At 39.1% G+C, this 20,814-nt stretch overlaps 1 protein-coding gene and 1 non-coding gene across 2 annotated transcripts in view; both read left to right on the forward strand.

The window, feature by feature from the left end:
- Nucleotides 1–4,043: 4,043 nt before the first annotated feature.
- Nucleotides 4,044–20,814, forward strand: part of rp1l1b (rp1 like 1b) — a 37,741-nt gene continuing 20,970 nt past the window's right edge. Inside the window, exons 1-4 of the mRNA XM_078173779.1 lie at nt 4,044–4,198; nt 7,865–7,956; nt 8,080–8,230; nt 18,535–19,148. Of these exons, the coding sequence (XP_078029905.1) occupies nt 18,672–19,148 (477 nt within the window). The 5' untranslated portion in view covers nt 4,044–4,198; nt 7,865–7,956; nt 8,080–8,230; nt 18,535–18,671. The remainder of the gene's footprint in view (nt 4,199–7,864; nt 7,957–8,079; nt 8,231–18,534; nt 19,149–20,814) is intronic.
- On the forward strand, nt 6,279–6,361 carry trnal-cag (transfer RNA leucine (anticodon CAG)). Its single transcript has one exon. It is a non-coding gene; the product is annotated as a tRNA-Leu (tRNA).

Here is a 20,814-nt window from a genome sequence, read left to right on the forward strand (position 1 = left end):
ATCTCGAGTCACTCCCCATCTTTTCCATTTTAGCGGGCCCTCGCACTGCCTATGTGGCTCTGGCCTTGTCGTCCTGCACCAACAGCATTTACTCAGCGTGCATCCTGAGAAGCAGACGCACTAATGATTTGGATGAGTGATGTTATAAGATCAGCGGTGTGAGAGAGTCCCTTTTAACAGCTACTGTGGAGGATAGACAAAGCAAAGCACCCGGCTGCCTGATGACAGCTTGTGAGAAACTCTGAGAGTCATTAGGTTTTGCATATTTCAGAAAAAGTCATTCATAAAATCTGTGTGGAGACAATTTAACAGTTAGATTGTGATCAGTCTGCATAAGAACTGACTTAATACATTTATTTTTAACAACTAACAATGATTTACATCTTAAATAGCCCAGTCGCCAGAAAGATATGTTGGAGTTGTATGTTTCAGCAAACCACAAATATGTTACATTTGCACACTTCATACCGATGTTTTATATAAACTTTTCTAAAATGACATAGTATATGACATGATTTTGTCATCAGGAGGAGGGGTTATGGTGGATGGTGTGTCATAACAAAACCAGCTGAGATTTAGCGAGTAATTACAGTGTTGCTTTTTGCTTTAAAGGAACCAAACATGGATGTTTTGTAGAGGCTCATCACTATTTTTCCAGCAACTTTTTAGGGACCAAACAGCTGTTTTGTAGCAGCCTGTTGCTGGTTTTCCAGCAATATTTTTAGGAACCAAGCATGGTTGTTTTGTAGTCACCTGTTGCTGCTTTTCTAGCAGATTTTTAGTCACCAAATGTGGGTGTTTTGTAGCGACCTGTCACTATTTTTCCAGTAACTTTTAGGAACTAACACAGGTTTTTTGTCACTTGTCACTTGTTGCTGGTTTTCTAGCAGATTTTTAGTAACCAAATGTAGGTGTTTTGTAGCGACTTGTCACTATTTTTCCAATGACTTTTTATGAACTAACACGGGTGTTTTGTAGCCATTTGCTGCTGTTTTTCCAGTGGATTTTAGCCACCAAATGTGGGTGTTTTGTAGCAACCTCCCACTATTTTTCTAGCGACTTTTTAGGGACCAAACATGGGTGTTTTGTTGCAACCTCTCACTATTTTTCCAGTGACTTTTTAGGAACTAACACAGGTGATTTGTAGCCATTTGTTGCTGGTTTTCTAGTGGATTTTTAGTCACCAAATGTGGGTGTTTTGTAGCGACGGGTTGCTGTTTTTCCAGCAACTTTTTAGGAATGAAGCATGGGTGTTTTGTAGTCACTTGTTGCTGGTTTTCCAGCAGATTTTTCAGCATCAAATGTGTGTTTTGTAGCGATCCGGTGCTGTTTTTCCAGTGGCTTTTTAGGGACCAAACATAGCTGTTTTGTAGCAGCCCGTTACTGGTTTTCCAGTGACATTTTTAGGAACAAAACATAGGTGTTTTGTAGTCACTTGTTGATGGTTTCCCGTGGATTTTTAGTCACCAAATATGGGTGTTTCGTAGCAACCTGTTGCTGTTTTTCCAGTGGCTTTTTAGTCACCAAAGATGGGTATTTTATAGTCACACATTGGTTGTTTGCCAGGACCTTTTGTTTTGTAGCAACCCACCACCATTTTTCCTCGATTCACAGAACAGATATAGACACAGACAGATTCCTATCAGGTGTGCTGATCAGTCAATCAGCTGGTGCCACTAATTAGATGAGAGCAACTCTGAGGAGCCTGACTACCAAACCACAATAATCTGTCCTATAACATAAGAATACACTAATGTACAAAAAAACACAACTATAGTATCGAATCTCTTTATCACTTTTTGCACTTTGAGCACCCTTTCTTTTGTGCACAGATGTCTTAAATAAATTTACTATTTTTGCATTGACCTCAGCCTGTGGACCTTTTTGTGGCTTTCTTAGTGTGCGGGCATCTCCTCTGCCATCCATTCTTGTTTTGTAGCGACCCATTTTTTCCAGCAGATAGTGCCATGAAAAGTGGTTGTTTTTGACAGAGACGTCACCACATTCCTGCCAGGAGAGTGCCAAAAAATGCAGCTGTGTTTTACCCAGACATTGCTGTGTTTCCTGCCTGGTAGTGCCAAAAAAAGCAGAGACATTGCTGCATTGTAATCACTTTTATCTGTGTTAGACATGGCTATTAATCTGATATTGCATTTTGATTGAAATACTGCATATTTATTTATTTATTTACTATTGACATGTTAAGAGTATGGTCCCCTTGATTTTGAGGGGTGAGATTGGTTTAAGAGGCTGTGGTGTGCTCATTTTTTAAGCTAGATAGTGGTATCTTGTCAAACTAGTTAACCTGGGTCATGTAGCCTGCAGCAGCATCATCAAATTCCTTAAATTCAGTTATGGCTTTTGGTTTTGGCCACCCGTATGACAAATTTCTGGGGGCGCCATTGCCTATCAGTATGGGAAAAAATCAAGTGCTGTACGCACAAAGACATCCTGCCCACACCTCTGGAATTACACTTTAAGTCTCTGTCAACCAGGAGCCTGAAGAGTCTGCAAGTGTAAGAGTCATGTAAGATGACTGATCGGTGATGCAAGTTCCTACATACAGGAACAACAAACCCCATCCCAGCTGCTTATTCAGAGAAAAAAAGTACGTCAGTCACGACACACAGCATTTCCGCTGCCTTGATGTGTGCTGTTTACACTCAGAGTTTCTGGGTAAGAACGCTCCCTTCTGACCTTGGCAGCAGGTCACTCTGGCATCATTTCCACGCTCACTCCCTATTCCTCCGACCTTTACGTTACGGGTGTAATATTCGGGATGTTGTTGATGTCTGAGCTCAGAGGAATCCCTTCCTGCTGGATGCTCAGCCCCATTTCCTTAAAGACTCAACATCAAAAATGAGACGCATGGAAATGACTCACACACTTGTCCCCAGAGCTCAGACACTTCAACTAAAGTACCATGTTGACAGGTTCAAAACAGGATATGAGCTGGAGAGGTCTATGTTTATTACAGATGGCGGAATACTTAAGAGCAGTGATAGCTGAGGGCTCTGATAAGCAAATACAGCAGCTTCAGTCACGTATCCACTGTGACCTACTGGTGGGCACACAAAGACTGAACTCAATAACCATTAGTCATAAGCCACATTACATAAGACATTCAAACATATACAGGCTACAGTCATTTCATGTTTAGGCTCACTGCACGCTTCAACTGTGTCTCCACTCCCAAAAATAGCTGCTACACAGCAATGCAGCACAAATAAACTTACGCTGAGACATTCTCTAGGATCACAGCTCCTCTAAAGCGCGCTGCACTAACTGCAAGACTTGACCCTGTAGTTTAGTTAATTGTGCTTCTGCAAAATATTACACAGTGTGCACTTTCACAGAGCAGTTTTCCCAAGGTGTTAGGAACTAAGAATCTATAAAACCCCATTAATTACAGTAGCCCATGACCTTATAGGCTAACTTACGCCATCTATAAACTGACCAATTTCTGCTTAGTAGTGGTTTAATAATCCTACAGGCAAGGGTGCCTCTCAAACATAGACTGTAAATTAAACATTAAGATATGTGGGCTACAGTATTATATTGTTCTTCAACCATGAGCAATGGCATGTGTACATTTGAGAGATTTTGATGCAGTCATCTTCTTAATTGGCTCCAGCTGTGAGCAGTCTAACTAAAGAGAGCTGAAGATTAAGTTAGGAGTGACATGACAGTAGTATAGACAGAGGTCTTAATTTATTAAACTCTCATAAATTAAATTCAAGGTCTATTTGTCTTGTTTTTATGCAGAATATATCACGAAATATTGCTCTAGCTTTGCAAATAAATAAATAATAATAAAAGTACATAAAAAACGTCAAGCAACTTTTTAGGGGCTCAACAAATGCTTTAGTTGACTGGCTGCTAGCACACGTTACTATTGGCTCAGCTGCAGTTGCAAATTGATCTGCTTGACATTTACACCAATCACAAGCTTGCAATATTTTTTAATCAGGAAGTTAGTTTGGTTTGACTCTTGCCATTCACAACAGTGACACGTGTCCTGCAGGGATGGCGACAAAACAAAAGGGATTACCGTTGAAAACTGAGTACCTGGCTTTGGGCTTGAAGACGTTGGAGGATTCTTCTATTGATTTAAAGTCGTTTTGGGGAGTTAGCAGCTGGTGGCAACGAGAAAAACTGCAGTCAACAGCTCTTCTACTTGTCAAAAGCCACTGCAGAGGTGGGTACTGTGTCCGAGGCAGATATTTGGAGTGCGCCCGTATTGTGACCTTTACGGTAAATGTGTTTAAACGGCCCAGAGCGAGCAGGAAGATTTATAAACTTTCTTTTCGTATTATCTCAACTTTAAAGACAAGTGTTGCAATATGAAAGACTTACCCGAGGAGAAACTATGAATTCTTAATTGCACTCCACATACAATTGATTTGTTTGTACAATTTGGCGTCGAAGTTGGCGTAAAGTGTACGGAGGATATGCGTGACTCTTTCCGGTTTTCAAAATAAGATGTTAACACAAATTAAATACCAAATGTATACTTTCTGTGGAAATATGATTAATTGGATTGTTTTCACAGAAGGTATAAAACATGTTATCTATGACCCTCTGTAAAAAACAAAACAAACGTGCAAAAACACTAAAATGTGAGGTAAGCTACTTGATTGTTTCAATTTGGGTCGCCTGAATAATCATTAAATAAACAATTCCTGACATGAACTCATACATTTCAGTTCAAGACTAATTTGGACATTTTCACTGTATCAAATTAGAGATTTTCTAAAGTAAAAGTACCACATTTGTACCTCAAAATGTCTTCCTTTTTTGAGGCTTGAGGTATTGTAAAAACAAATATCTGGGCTTTTTTTGTCTAACCTTAATGTGGGATAAAACCATTTTCTTCCATAAGTAGTTTCATACGCCTATGCTGCTGGACTTGGTACTTCTAAGCCAACACCCACATAAAATATAAATTAATCTTACGGTGTAGTTTTTTTTTTTTTTTTTTTGGTCCCTCTTGTATTTATTTGATAGGACAGTTGAGGGCGGACACATACAGCAAATATTGTGGAACAGAATTGAACCCCAGTCACTGCAGTAAATCAGCATTTCATTCATCGGGCGCACTTTATCCCTGGTGAAACATGGGGCATCCCTACTACATAGATTTTTATTATTACAATGTCTTTCCCAAAGAAAAAGCCCTTGTGTTTGACTCTGTTGACCCATTGACCCATTTCGTCCACAAGTAGTTCATGAACCTAAGATTTCTGGACTTGGACTACATGTTCAATAAACTAGTGGTGTAGTGGTAGTTGAAAAGGTAGGTGTGCTACGAGATAGAAGGGTAGGTTACTGAGGAAGAAGTGGGTATACTCTATAAAGGGTGTCTACAGATATAACCAAGCTAAATTTAGGACTTTTTAAGACCTTTTTGATACCACCTTAAATGAAATTTAAGACCAAGTAAACACACTGATGTCAGATGAAAATGAGCAGGAATCCTTCCAGGAATGGAAGGATTAAGGAATTCGGAGAGAATCTGGAGAATCTGGCCACATTTCTGTGGTAATGTGACTGAAAATATTTGAATTTGAATTTAATACTGTGAATGGACAGAAAACGAGGTGGGTATGACTACACTGCTGCTATAAACGTCTTTACTCTGTAGACTTTGAGTAATGTAACGTCAAGAATAAGCCTTTGTGGATTAAACCGCATTTCTTCCATGAGTACTATGGGGAAAAACAGTTTTATCAGTAAGTTCGACTATTAATTTTTCAAAGAAACACACCTAACATGTTTTAAAATCTATGAATACAATCAAATTAAAAGTTTTTTTTCAAATACTATGTTTAGGCTATTTGGTAAATATTTAATCTCTTATTTTGAAAACCGGAACTAGCAACGTGTGCCATCGCGCTAACTTCGCTAAATCTGACGTAGTTTGAAAGTTTAAATTGTATGATATGGACTCCTCACGTCGCTGACAACAAATATAGTCCATAGACTACATTTAGGTAAGACTGTTGCAATGGAAAACTTTTCTTTGTAAAGTGAGAAAATGACAGAATGTAAAAAAAGAGGCATTAAAGTGTGTCTCTCTGCCTGACAGCTCGCGCTTGGCCGTTTCAAAGCACTTATCATAACGGTCAGAATACGGGTGCACTCAAAATGTATGGCCGACTTTTTTTATTTTAAAACACAGGCTGTGTTGACCGTGGTTTGTTCGCTTGATGGCACGTTCATCTTTTGTGTGTGTTTATATTTTCTTATACGATTAGGGGAGAAATCTATGTACAGTTGTCAGGATGGCCGAGCGGTCTAAGGCGCTGCGTTCAGGTCGCAGTCTCCCCTGGAGGCGTGGGTTCGAATCCCACTTCTGACAAACAACTTTTTTTGTCCTCTGCGTGTCGTTATGCTCACTGCGGACTTCAATTACACTGTTAGCGGACTTATTTATTTTTCTGCATGTTTTACGCTCACCACAAATAAGATAAAATGATACCACACCAGGACGACTTATGTTATTACATTACATTACCAAATATTGTTGCTGTTTCTCAATTATGTCATGTTTGCCTGCAATGTGTGACCCCTGTGTCAGTTTGACAGCACAGCAGCTGTGTTTGTGTTTTAAATTATTCATTTGAATAATGTGACATGCAGGTTTACAAACACTGATTACATTAATGTTAATAGTACAGATAATTAATTACACCAACAAGTTTGAGTGGCTAATTGGACACATTAAGAAAGATTATGTAGCCATATATATATTTTTTCAATTTTATCACTCTAAAATTCAGAAAAAAAACTCCAATATAAATATATGTGCTATATACTGGAATCTGCCAGTTATAGTTGATTTATAGCTAAAAACCAGAGAAAGCATAATTTAGATGACATTTTATTGAGCAGCTCATTGTTTGGAGACTAAGTTGATTGATATTATCAACAATGTGAGACTGTCATTTATAGTGATTATGCAGCAAGAGGCAGTGTCTGAAATAATTGACTTTAACATATAATAATGACCACGCTTCCTGCCATGGAGGTGTGTAGATGTAGGTATGGTAGTATAGTTAAATCTTCTGTTTAAAGAAGTCAGATAAGGCGACTGCCTGATTTGATTACGCAGAAGAAGTATTTTTAGACGTCACTAATGGGATTCCCAGCCCTCGTGGCTTGTGATAGCAGGGTGTAAAAATAGTGACTTATGTTCTGAAAATATAAATGGGGATGGCTGTACATTTATTGCACGTGCAGAGACACAAAGTATCTCCATGACATGCAGCACACACAGGCACAGGTGCACATGCATGCATGCAGTGACAACAGTATGTACTAACACACTGATGCATTTTAATTTACCGTGATGGTGTTAAACTCATAGAGCAATATTGTCTGCTAACTTTTGATGTGGCATCAACCTTATTACATATATAAAATCAGTTATACCTGCATTGCTAAACCCCAGACTTACAGATTTGTACAGCTTGTAAATAAACCAAACCAAACTACAAATGGATAAATATAAGGGGACATGTACATTAGCATTCTCCAGAGGTTTTCTCTAAGTGTAATAGGATTTGTCCAGAGTGTGGGCCTGCTGCTGTCAGATTGTGCAAATGTGCTTTGTGTGTAAATATGCAGTCAAGGCTCCTTTTCTCGGTTATATTTATATTCCCTCCCCGTGATCCTCGCCGCGACCTCATCGCGAAAGGTAAAGGTTAAAGAGTGTACGGAGGTCAAGCCTGTCTGGGCACTCATTACCATGAGATTGGCACAGGTGCTTAATCGCATAGATTAAACTCGAGCAGCAATGAATTTGGTCCTTATGTATTTTCTTGGTTTGCTTAAATGTATTCATCTCTTATTCAACATGCAGGAGCTGATGATCTACTCAGGGTGCTTTCCTCAGGCTGAAGGGATAGATGGAAGGAAGTAAATGGAAGATGAATGGACAGTGGCATTGGCAAGGTATCGGCAAGTGGCATGTTTTTTTTTCCTAAATAATATTTTAAATCACACCTAAAAGGTACCTTTATTTTATAGTTTTTTATACGATTTTTTGTTGTTGTCATTTTTGCCTTCATTTGATAGGAAGTTCTAAGGTGAAATGGGAAGAGAGAAGATGACGTGCAACAAAAGGCCAGAGTTGGAGTCGAGCCCGTGGCAGCTGCGGCAAGGACATAGCCATCACACATTTGGCACCTGCTCCGATAGGTGAGCTCGTGGGTGCCCCAGATTACTGGTATGTCTTATGTACTTGTATAATATGATTTTAATGATTATTTAAAGATAAACCAGGCAGGATTTTCCCATAAAAGACAATGAAGAGACTCATAGAAAAGTTATCACTCTTAGGGCCCGTCCCAATACCCCCCCCTTAGCCCTACCCCTAGATTTGCGTGTTCCCGTGAGGGGTAGGGGTGTCCCAATTCCTTTTTGCATGTAGGGGTAGGGGGCATAACAAGGGGTAGTGGGTATGAAACTAGCCCTTCGGAGCGAGGGATTGCAGATGCTGACTTGCCAGTGAGGGGTAGCTGTCTCCATGGCTGCCACTGAGCAAGAGACGGGGAGAAAAGTTCATACTTGTACGTATAATTTCGCAGATAAACATGGAACTTTTGTAAAAAGTTTTCGAATAACTGTATTTGTGTAGAGAACAGTATAACAATTTTTATTGCTATTCATGATGTCTAGATTGGAGTTGACAGAAAGCTAGCCAGCTAGCTCACGTTACCGTCGTCAGGTTGCTTGTTAGCTAGCTGGGGTGGTATTGCTATTGGGCCTTAATCTTCACTTATGACCCACTAGAAGTGTGAGGCAGTGTATCCTTCTGCAGAGACTCTGCCCTCTGCCTGTATTTTTGGCACTCAGGACATTCTTTGCGTGTACCTCCACAGTGCTCAGGTGAGGTCGTGGCTTTATAAAAAGGTAGCGACCAGGTGGCAGACTGTTAGCAGGAGGAAGCCAAGAGATAGAGTGCAGAAAAAATGCAAATTTAGTGATGCAAAACGCCAAATGAGAGTACATTTTTAGCCTAAAATAATGCAGTTACATAACAATATTAATGTTTGTGACCATCATGTGCATCATTTAATTACCAGTATTTATTTAACCTTGAACTTTAGGTTAAACCTCCAAGTCTTGACTCATAACTGAGGTCATTTGTCAAGCCTGCAACTTCCTGGGTCTGCAGCTTCAGTAGGACTGTGACTAACATACCAGGAGTCCTGCTGCACAGCAGGTTGTCCACTAATTAGCCCTGATATTTTAGCTGCAGCCAGGAGGGGGGAGTGCTAAGCCTGAGCATCAGCCCTCACGTGTGAGCTTGACAGATGATGAGCTTCAGGGCGCCCTGCTGTGAGTGTGATCCAAACTGCATTGGCAGCGGCGGAGCCCAGACAGCTGAGCGGAGACTGAAGTGCCCGCTAATCATATTTAATTCAATTTAATACAGACTACAGGTTCTGGAAAATCATTTTCTGTGTGGCACTGTAAGCTCTGAGAGGCTGGCAGTGGATGGAGTAGTTTGATAGATCACAGAAAGGTGAAAGGCCCTTATATGGGGAAATTCAGACATTTAATAAAGTGATGACTCCATTCGGCTGACTCAAACTGATAGTAACCTCTTTCACTCGACTCTAAGGAGCGAGGGGCGGTGTCTTCCTCGCACAGGAAAGCCCACAGAGGTCAAAGCGGCACTCTCAGCACGTATTGTCGTGACTCAGCAGGGGGGTCTCTCTGCTGTTTTCTTCCCATGACTCAGGACACAATAAATCTGCCCTCCCCGAGTCAACTCCACCTCACCCTGACACGTCAAGCTCCTTAAGACCAAAGACAGATGGCAGCATGGGGGCTTGCCCCACTGTTCGTGTGCATATAAAGGCTTAGTGGGAGTGGGTGCTCCCATGATGAAGCACTTCTTGAAACTCCCGGTATCACAGGGAGGGATCGGCACGCGGTCTGTGAGCCTCTGATAAGGGTAACCCCTCGTGTGTTCTGTGGCAGTTCCTTTGTCCTTGAAAAGAGTGAGCTGACCCTGAGTGATACTCAGACATGGAACATACAGTCTGTAAAACAACTTTACACACGGCACCTTTCACATGCAGCAAATATGTTTTTGGCCTTGTGAGTGTTTCACATCAAACTTGCCGGGGGAGACTTTGCCAACCAGGCAGCTGGGTCGATGTAGGCCAATTAGCCAAGGGCAGTGCCTCTCTTATTAGTGTCACAGTGCCATGCAAAATAAAGACGTGATTTAAACGCCACCGTCCTTCCCCATTTATCTTGATACGACCCTGGAGACATGTCTTTGTCTTCTGCTTGTTATATGTAAATTAGTATCTGCTTTATTGTGATGGTGATTACACAGCATGACGCAGCAATTAGGAGAGCCGGTGTGAAATGGGCAAGTGACGTATTGGCTGAATATCACTGGGAACTTGTTGAACTGATGGCTGTGCTGTTGTTCAGGTTGCTAAGTGTGACACAAAGGCAGGTTTTCTAGGGTGGAACTGAAACGCAACATGAACTTTTGAGACAGGAAGTAAGGAAAAGTAAAATCAGTGTACACCGTTGGAGAAAATCAACAAAAACACAAAAAAAATTTAAGTTCTGTTTAAAAATAATGATCTAAAATTGTATTTATCAAGAGCTTTTCGAGATATTCGAAGATGCTTTACATGACACATAAATAAAACAATCTAGAATACTAAAACACAATTAGTGTGTAAAGTAACACAGGATATAAAATCAAACATTAAAATCTCATTTAAAGCTTTGTGCTGTAGTTTTGTGTAGTAGTTTTTGACAGTAGACATTACAGTGAAGCACATGTACAATTGATTTTAATATGTGAGCGACTGAAACACAAACAGAAGATGTCAGGTTTTGTTTTCTTTTGAGAGAAATCTGTCACAAGAGGGAGAGCTTTCAGTTTAGCTCCCTAAGTGACATTTTTGACAAGAGGTAACAAACCCATCGCTCAGTTAGGAACATGTGTTGTGACAGTGATGAGTTTCATTTGCTTTTTCTTGACTTGAAACTGTTGCCGCCTTGTCATTTCTGTCACTGTGACAGATGATTTTGTCTCTCTTGAGCTGCAGAAAACCTAAAATGTGACAACTGCAGGTGAGGTTTGTGGTTGGGATGGAGGAAAAAAATGACACAGCATGGTATCGTGATATTTTGCACGGCAATATTACATCAATATGCCGATGCAAAATATCAATTTTTCAAATTATACAAATTATTAATATTGCAAACACAAATTAAAGTTTCGGTAACCTACTAAAAATCATTTGCGTCTTCAGTTCACTGGGTACATATTGCTGTAATAAAAAACTTAAACCTATTAGATAATAGGATTAATAATGACAGAGTTTGCCTTTGGGGATCTAATTTCCACTTGAAGAAAGTGATAAGTCACAAATTATTTCAATGTGTATTTTAACACTACTCAGCATATTGCCAAATGTTTAAACTGATATTTTATTGTGACTTAAGATAATAAGATAATATCATATCGTGGGGCCATTCACCCCGTAGATGTTATTAAAAGTCAGTCTAGGAAATAAAGGACAAACAAAAAAATAAATAAAGTGCGTTCAACTTTTATCATGGTCTTCCTCTCCCCCTTTCACACTTGTCTGTCCTATCCATTAAAGGCTAAAAATGCCCAAAAAATATCTTTAAAAAAAAAAAAGAAAAGAAAAGCAAAAGAAAACAACAAAAAAATGTAAAAAATCTGTGTTTCCAATTGCTATCCCCGTCTTCCTTGTGAAAAAAAGAATTGACAAAATTTTTGCTTACAAGTTAACTCACATTATTGACACACCAATGTATTTCTTATTTTACAGTGGCACAGGAATGAGTCCTAAAACCCGAAGTTAGCATTTTAGCACTCCCAGTTCCCTTGTCTCAAAGTCCAATTTTGGTTCGATGCCTGACATAAGGTCTGTGGCTAACACAAGGTTAAGATGCTTTCACGTTTAGCTCTTTGACATAAAATACGTCAGTAAATGCTCCATCACTAAATTTTGAAGCCTTTACGTGTCTTAAAAAGACGGACACTAACAATCATTTATAACCTAATGGTAGCTTTTTACTTCTGGTGATCGCATTTATGCTTCCTGTTGGCCTACAAATAAGCGTCCTCCCTGTAGCACTCAATATCACCAAGTAATTGTAACAGGACTACTTTAACATTATGGCAGGACAAATTGGTGTATAATAAGAAATTTCATATTTTGCATGTGTTCTTTCTTGCCAAGGTATAACACACAGCCTAACCAGGAGTTAGCAGCAGAGACTGCAGCCACATAAGGATGAGTGAAGGGACAAAAGGTGGCAGATAAAAGCAGGAGCATTATGCCTAGTCATAGATTGTCACTGAGCCTTCAACTGCTTTCTAAAAGCGTGTTTAACTCCCTTTATGCAATGGTGAAGTCCAAGTCATGTGTCCAAAGCCTCAGCAGATTTCAGTCCAATCTCAGAGTGATTAGCAGGGCTTTTCATTCTATCCTTAGCTTCCCATGTATGTGATTAGCAGGTAGGCCCGCTTCTGGAGGGAGGCTTTTGAACCGGTTTCTTGTTTTCCTGCTTGCAATAGCTCTGGTGTGTTGTCTTTGGGAGTTTATATCTTGCATGCTGTGATTTTTGGGACTATTTATTTTCAGTTGGATCATGTGAGTATACACACTTACTGTACATTTTGGCTGGACTGCTGTATCTTGTGCACACTAAATGCTATTTGTAAAGCAACAGCAATATGCACTAACAACTAAAAGAGCAACACTCGAAACTGCTCCTACAAAAGGTCAGTTAAAGTTAGGGTTAAAGTCATGTTGGGCAGTAGTGTGTTTGTCTGATTCATACAAAGAAAGGATGCAATAATCCATGTTAAACTGGATGAACTCAGGCTGGCCTGTGTGCAGGATGTGATTTTTATTTTCCTTATTTGAACTTTTTTAGGAGCCTTAGTTGGCAAACATGACACCTTAGGGATAATAGCATTATTCTAGGGATCCAAGGCCACATATGTTTCCTGGTCGTGGTGAATAAAGAAAAATACTTCTTGCATTTGTTATCCACTGAGTAGCAGCTAGTTTGCAGAATAATTGTCTCCATGCCATGTTTTTTGAAATAACATTCTGCAGCTCTGCAAACTGGAGAAGCCGATGCTGCCTTACAATATAGTGAGTTATCTTTACCTGCAAGTATATACCTTCGCTTTTCCTTTTCATCCTCACAAATGCTCCTGTGGTACTTGTAATGTTGCATTCCTGCAAAAAAGCATCTCTAAAATTATGTTTTTACAGACAAATGTGTTGCCATTTGTATCAGCAGCCATACGCTTTTGTAATTTAACATTTGACGTTATGCTTTGGCTCATTCCCAAGGTCATAAAACTTATGATGGACAGTGTCGTCATCCAGTGTCAGAGGTTCAAGTATAGCTGGTTATGCAGGGCTGCTTTACTGTAGGCCACAGGTGATATGATTGACATTATAAGAATATTCAAAACTCTGAATTCAGTTAACTGAAATATGGCCAGGTTGCACCAATATGGATTAATTTAATCTTAGATTACTACTGATCAGAGTTTTAAAAACGAAATCCAAATCCATTTATTGATGTTGCCTAAACCAAAATTAAATTAACTTTACTCAAAATGCAGATGCTTGTTTACCCAAATTAGAATAAACAAATGAATGAAATAATAAATTTGTTGAAGACATACTAATAGAAACCATTCATATTTAGTTGTTTTGTATTCAGTAACAAAACAGTACTTTTTTCTGGCTAGCTAAATAGTCAGTTAGCTAGCCTAATGTTAATTGTGATGGCTCAGCATGGAAGCTCCTCCTATAAGAAAAACTTTTTGGCTAAATTAATGGAGCAATAAATTAATGTATAAATTTGCATGTTGTCGTGATCTCATAAATAAAAGACTCACTAAAGTTACCTTTCAGCTACTTTGTATTCCTCAACAAAACGTAAAATTGTTTAGCTAGCTAAAAAGTCAGTTAGCTAGCCTAATGTTACTCATGATGGCTCAGCAGAGAAGCTCAAATTTTTCCACCTTTGACAAAAACTTTTTGGCTAAATAAATGGAGCAGTAAATGAATAAATTTGTGTGCTGTCAGGATCTAGTCAGTAAGAGACTTACTAACGGGAACCATTAACTTTCGGCTGCTCTGTATTCCCTAATGACACATTCCATTGTTTGCTAGCTAGCTAAATAGTCAGTTAGCTAGCCGAAAGCTACTCATGATGACTCTTAGGAGAAGTTTTGAGTTTTCATCCTTTGAGAAAAACTTGTTGGCCAAATTAATGAAGTAATAAATAAAAAATAGATTTTTTGCATGCTGTTGTGATCTATTGGGTAAAAGACATACCTAGGAACCTTTAACTTTCGGCTGCCCTGTATTCCTTAACAAAACCTTCAGCTGTTTGCTAGCTAGCTTAAAAGTTAGCTAGCCAAACATTCTCATTATGGCTTCTCCTTTGAGGAGAACTCGTTGGCTAAATTAGTGGAGCAATAAATAAATACATAAATTTGCATGTTGTTAGGATCTAGCATGTAAAAGACTTACTAACGTGAACTGTCAACTTTCGGCTGTTATTCCTGAACAAATAGTACATTGTTTGCTCGCTAACTCAAAAGTTAGTCAGCCTAACAGTAGCCTACTCATGATGGCTTGGTAGAAAAGCTCAAATTCTTCCCTCTTTGAGAAAAATTTGTTGGCAGAATTATTGGAGCAATATGGTCAAATAATAGAAGATGGAGAAAATGGACAACAGCACAGCAAGGAAAAAGAGGCCGCCTGGCAGCAACTGGCAGACAGTTAACTACTTTCACTGCCATGTTTGACAGTTGGTCCAGTGTTCCTGCTCAGCACCATAACCTTGATTATTTTGCTCAAAAAATCTATAAGAGGCGGCCATTTTAAAAGATAAACCTCCACAAGGGAAGTTGAAAGGGAATACTGGATCACATTTTAGATTTAACTTTAAAGTTTTGGTGAAATAGAATAAAGTAGCATTGAGCATTGAGTCCCTAAAACCTGGAAATGAGTTAGCATTTTACCACTCATAGTTCCTTTGTTTCAAAGTTAATAGGTTTTCTGAATGGGTTTTTGGTTAGATGCCTGAAATAAGTGACTGTCGTTAACACAGTCTTATGGGACTTTTACATTTGGTCCTGCAACATGAAATACGTCAGTAAATACCCCACTTGTGAACTTTGAAGCTTCTATGTATCTTTAAAAAGGCGGTTGCTAATAAGTAGCTAAATGAAACTACAGAATGTCATCACGCCAAGCCGTGCTGAACACGGCTTTACAGTCTTGGTATGGAGGTGATGTTACGTCATGTGACCGTAGTATAGTTTGTTTATTGAATGACATTAGCTTTTTACTTCTGGCGATTGCATTAAGGCTTCAATAATCCTTAAAGTGGTGTTCATTTATGAAGATTATCTTGCTGTGCAAAGCATGTAAGTATCATAAAGGTTTGTCTGACACAGATCTTATCTACAATAATCCAAAATCCAATGGGAAAATCTCATCAGTGTTTTGACGAGGGAACCAGTGCAGACATTTTAAGAGAGGTTTAAATTTAGTCTTTCTTAATTTCAAGATAGTTTCAAAGATTGGTGCAACATTATTTAAAGTTAAACTATCATTTAATCAGGTTTACAAATTTATTCTTGTTGGTGCAACCCAGCCTACAATTCACTTTGATAATCTTGCATTATGGAGGACAGAATAATGCTTTTTACTCAAATTATATTCTAAGAAAATCAAAATGCCTCTGTAGGCTATAAATGAATATACTGTAGTTTCAACCTCAAGACTTAAAGGCCGAGGCTGGCAACCTGACACAGAAGAGTATTTACAGCAATCAGTTACTTTCCTCTGCCAAAATGTTCAGCCACAGCATTGCTAATATAAGAATAAGGACAACAGCCAAACCTGTTCTTTATATGTGCCAGTCAAGATTAGCCTATTTTATAGCCAAAGAATTTCATTTTTATTTGCATTTCATAGTGGGCTCGCATCCCTTTCCATCAGGCAACAATGAATTATCCTTACCTCCTAGTATTGTCACAGTAAGCATGCATTGTGCTTACTGCAGATATTGCTGCTTTTTATAGGTAATCCTTGCAGTACTGGCTGCTTGAAACGGTGGCAATGGATGCCTTTTCCTCAGTGACAGTGATGATCACCGAGGTAATGTCCACTTTCGCTGCTAGCAGAGACTTAAGCTTGTTATTTAAAGTCACTTGAAGGATTTATTTGCGGCTGTATCCTCATTATCCCTGTCTTCATTTACTCTTTGAGCTCCTCAGCAGAGATCAGCATGTTGCCAGTATGTAACAACCCTGTCATGTGCATGCCACTGTAAGATGTAGTAGATATTTGCAATGCTGAGTGACTTAAACAGCTTCTACACTGTGAATAAATCTATTCTGAGTCTGGCTATATTAGTCTGTTATCAATACAATAGCATAGTGTATATAATAAGTGTATAATGAGAGCATGTTAGTCTCTCACCTAATGCCAGAAAAATATCCATCCACAAGGTAATGTCTACATGATTGTCAGGTTTTATTGTTGTAGTCTGTAGGACTTGGTGGCATCTAGCACCGAGAATTCAGACTGCAACCAACTGAAACTTTGTACATGCGCCAAGTGTGCATGTAGGAGAACTATGGTGGCTGTGAAAGTGAAAATGCAAATGGTCTGTGTTTCGTTTGTCCATTCTTGGCTACTGTAGAAACGACATGCCGTACTCCGTGTACGAGGACCTGCTGCGTATGTGGATATAAACGGCTCATTCTGGTAATGAAAACACAAAGTTTCAAGTTATTATGCAAAAAAAAAAAAAACATGCTTATGACATAGAATTTCTGCCACTATATGCCCCTAAATCCTTCATGCAGGACTTTTAATTTAATTCAGTTGAAGTTATGTTTTATATACTTTATTATTCCGCAAGGGGAAAGTCAATTTTTTTTAATGAGTGGTAGAAATAACAAAATTCATTGATAAAAACGGCAGCGCACGTTGCATGTTAATTGAAAAACAGGGCAGTGAAAATTGCTGTGAAGTGAAAAATAGCGTGATAGATTATCAAATAATTTGATTGATTTAAAGCTGACTTGATTAAAACAGTCATGATATGATGTAAACAGCCATGTTTCATCATTTTGTACATCTTATTTATAGATCAGAGGGATGTTGTATGCAGTAAAGCCCTCTGAGGCAAATCGTGATTTGTGATATTGGGCTTTATTAATAAAATTGAATTGAATTATATTCATCACTTACAACTCAAATTGCCATTTATCATTTAGGAAAGTGGCCTTGAGAGTAAGAGAGAAAAAATGAATGACCAAAATAGAAGTGATGAAAATGCTTATAAATTAATAATAGAAGTAATGAAATGTGTGTGAATTGAAAAACAGAGGGGTACAAATGAATGTGAAATGAAAAATAGAGTGAAAAATTATCAAGTGATTTGATTAATTTGTCTACTATTCATAATTCCTTACACCAAGCTGACCTCTATCGTTAACAGTAACAATTTTAGTCACTTTTGCCCAAAGTGGGTGTGGTTCTGTGATTCTGTGACAAAAATTGCTAGCTTTAAACGATAAATGGAGACGTTTAGTGTTCTAAATGATGAATGGTAGAGAAATTAATCAAATCACTTTGTAATTTATCATTCTATTTTTCATTTCACATTCATTTTTACCCCTCTGTTTTTCAGTTTGCATTACATTTCATCACCTCCCATTCTGTCCAGTTATTTTTTGTTACTCTCACTCTTGAGGCCACTTCCCTTAAAGGATAAGTGACAATTCTGTGTTGTGAATGATGAATAAAAGATGTGGAAAAATATAAAACATGGTTGTTTTCATCATATCAGCTTTAAACTAGTAAAACCACTTATTATTTTGTCCCTCTATTTTTCCTATCACATCCTTTTTAACTGCTCAGTCTTTGAATTTAAATGAATTTGCATCACCTCCATTTGTATCAGTTAATTTGAGCCCCTCATCATTTAAATATCTAGAGGCACTAAATCTTGAATTAAAGAAGATTCTGAGATCAGTGTTGAAACGTCCTCGAGAATGAAACAGCAAATCCAGTTGCCTTTGACTGAGTACACCTAGACACAAGATAAATGTAGAACAGTATTGTGCTGATTACACCTACAGCCTTTAAGGTGTTCCTTTGTGGGGATTTTCTTTTTCAGACGAGCCTCATGTCAACCCTCATCAAACATGTTTAGGTACTAATTTAGACTTAAGTACTTTAGAGAAGAGGCGGCGGTGTCATGCTGGGTTACCTGGAAAAGCTAAAATGGGCATAAAGGTTCAAGTGCAAGTGCACTGTCTGCACGCAGGGTAGGCGAGAAGAAGAAGTTGCATGTAAGCAGGAACATGTTTTTGTTTCTTTTGCCTCGCCTTGAACATTTAGTTTCTGTTGTTCAACCAGTTCTGTTTTTTCTCACCTGTTGTTTGAATGTCTCTTTCAGCCTGGGTGGAGTAGGAGCCATGCAGATGTGGGGTGCACCACCCTCCCCTAGGCAGCACAGGAGAAACATGACCTGTCTCCTTCTTCAGCTCATGTGAGACCATCCTTCAGCCAAGGCGGAGAGACCACCACCCTAAAATGTCCTCCCACAAACGCAACTTCCAGTGCTTCAATGCCGTAGGCGGCGAAGGCTCCCACAAGTCTTCCCTCCCCTTGAAGCATCACAGCAGCCGGCTCCCCAGGATCCACCACCATGGCATGGTGGCTCATCATGAACCTCTGGAGGAGTGCTACCTTTGCTCTGAGTATAGACATGCCCACGCGTTAGACACACCTGTGTATCACGCTCATATGCCATATCACCACCATCATCCACACCGCTATGTTCTCACGGGACCGACCAGACCTGAGGAGCACCCTGTGGTGCATTCAGGCCACATTCATCATCACAGGTACAATAAGAGGGTGGTTCTGGTGAAGAACAGCGACCCTTCGTTCAGGAAGACCATCGTCTTGCACCGCAGGAGTCTACGCAGTCTGGGGCTTTTTTTAGAGGAAGTGTCTGAGCTCATGCAGTACCACATCAGGAAGTTGTACACTCTGGAGGGGCGCAAGGTGAGAACACAAACACTTGTGAAATTTTCTTTTTTTATCTTTTTTGTTCTCTTATTAAATTATCCACAGAGTCTGGGGATACAGAGGTTGTATGAGGTTTTCTTCTAACGTGTTCAGGAAACTTCCTTTTTCCAAGAGGAAGTTTCTGTGCTTGACCCCAAGTGTATACCAACACTTGTGTTGCACTGAATTGAAAAGAATGGCCAAATCTGAAATGAACACTAGTGCTATGTATTTGGCTTTAAAAGGTATTCTGAAAAGTATGTAGGTTTAAGTGTTGTTACACATTGCTGTTATTCATGCCGGAGACTGAAAACCAGAGTGAAAGGGAGGCCTCTAGTGACAGGACTGACTCCCTACTGAATCCCAGTTGAGAACAACTATCAGCCCTACTGCAAAAAAAGCTCTTCCTCTGTACACCAAATATAAAAACAGCGTTTAGTCAGAGTACTGAATCTTTTGCAGTGGAAATAAATAATGACATCAGGTAAAGGAAGACTTCAACCACAAAATGACCATTTGTAAATCAGTTAATCATGCCATGTTACCTTGAATTCCTGGAGAAAATTTGGCAAACGTATTGATGTATTGTTTGATTTAGGAAAGGATGGCAGCGGAGATACTGGCCCACCAATACAACTGGGCTGGACAGCCACAAAAAGGTACACAGGCTGAGATCAATGCAAAAATAGTTTATGTACGACATCCATGCACAAAAGAAGGGAATAAAAACAGTAGCAGATGTTTCAGTCCTTGATACCACTGATGATAGTCAAGGACTGAAACGTTTGCTACTCTTTTTTGCGCAGTTTCACAGCAGCATTAAGACTTTGATTGATTTGGGACCACGTTTAACAATGGCAAAACCTTTAATTAAATTTAAAAAATCAGTTTACAAACCCCCACGCAACTTATGCCATATAATCCAAGCCTTAATTATCCAATCGTACGCTCAGTACTTCCCAAACACATACATTTTTGCTATAAAACCTGGCTTTGAAGAGGTCATAGATAGAGTTTCACTCAGCACAAAATTGGATAAGTGAGACTTGACCTATACTGCATGAGTTGTGTGACAGTTTTTCAACAGATGTCTTAATGTAGTTTGCTAAAAACCCCCAAAAGGTGCACCCTCTTTATATTTACAGTAAGATGATGATTTGTGCTTATTTTGAAATCCTTTGCCATCTATAAGTAACTGTTCCCTCCTGTGCCAAAGCATTTCTGAAATAGGCAAGTCTACCTTGTGCTCTAAAGTCCCACTGAATCTACGGGCACATCCAATAACTGATGTTATTAGCATCCAAATCCACATTATCCTCTGCTTTTCTTTTGTTTGGCTGTTCAGTATCTTTATCCAGTACGATCATTTCATCTACAACGAAATACTGCTGTAACTAGATGTGTGTAATTTGCTGACATTTACACAACAAATATACTCGTACAATATCAGTTTAATTTGGTTTACACTTAGTAGTTTGTTATAATCAAAGTCTGGTGGGATAAATATTTTGAGTGCGTGCATCAGGGAATGAAATGGGGATATTCCCTCACACACACACACACACACACACACACACACACACACACACACATTCAGACTGTGGGTATCTCTCCAAACCCCATTAATCTTGGTCAAATCAGAGCTATTTTTGAGAGAGCGAAA

This window comes from Epinephelus lanceolatus, chromosome 13 (genome assembly GCF_041903045.1).
Source record: "Epinephelus lanceolatus isolate andai-2023 chromosome 13, ASM4190304v1, whole genome shotgun sequence".
NCBI classification, from domain to species: domain Eukaryota; kingdom Metazoa; phylum Chordata; class Actinopteri; order Perciformes; family Serranidae; genus Epinephelus; species Epinephelus lanceolatus.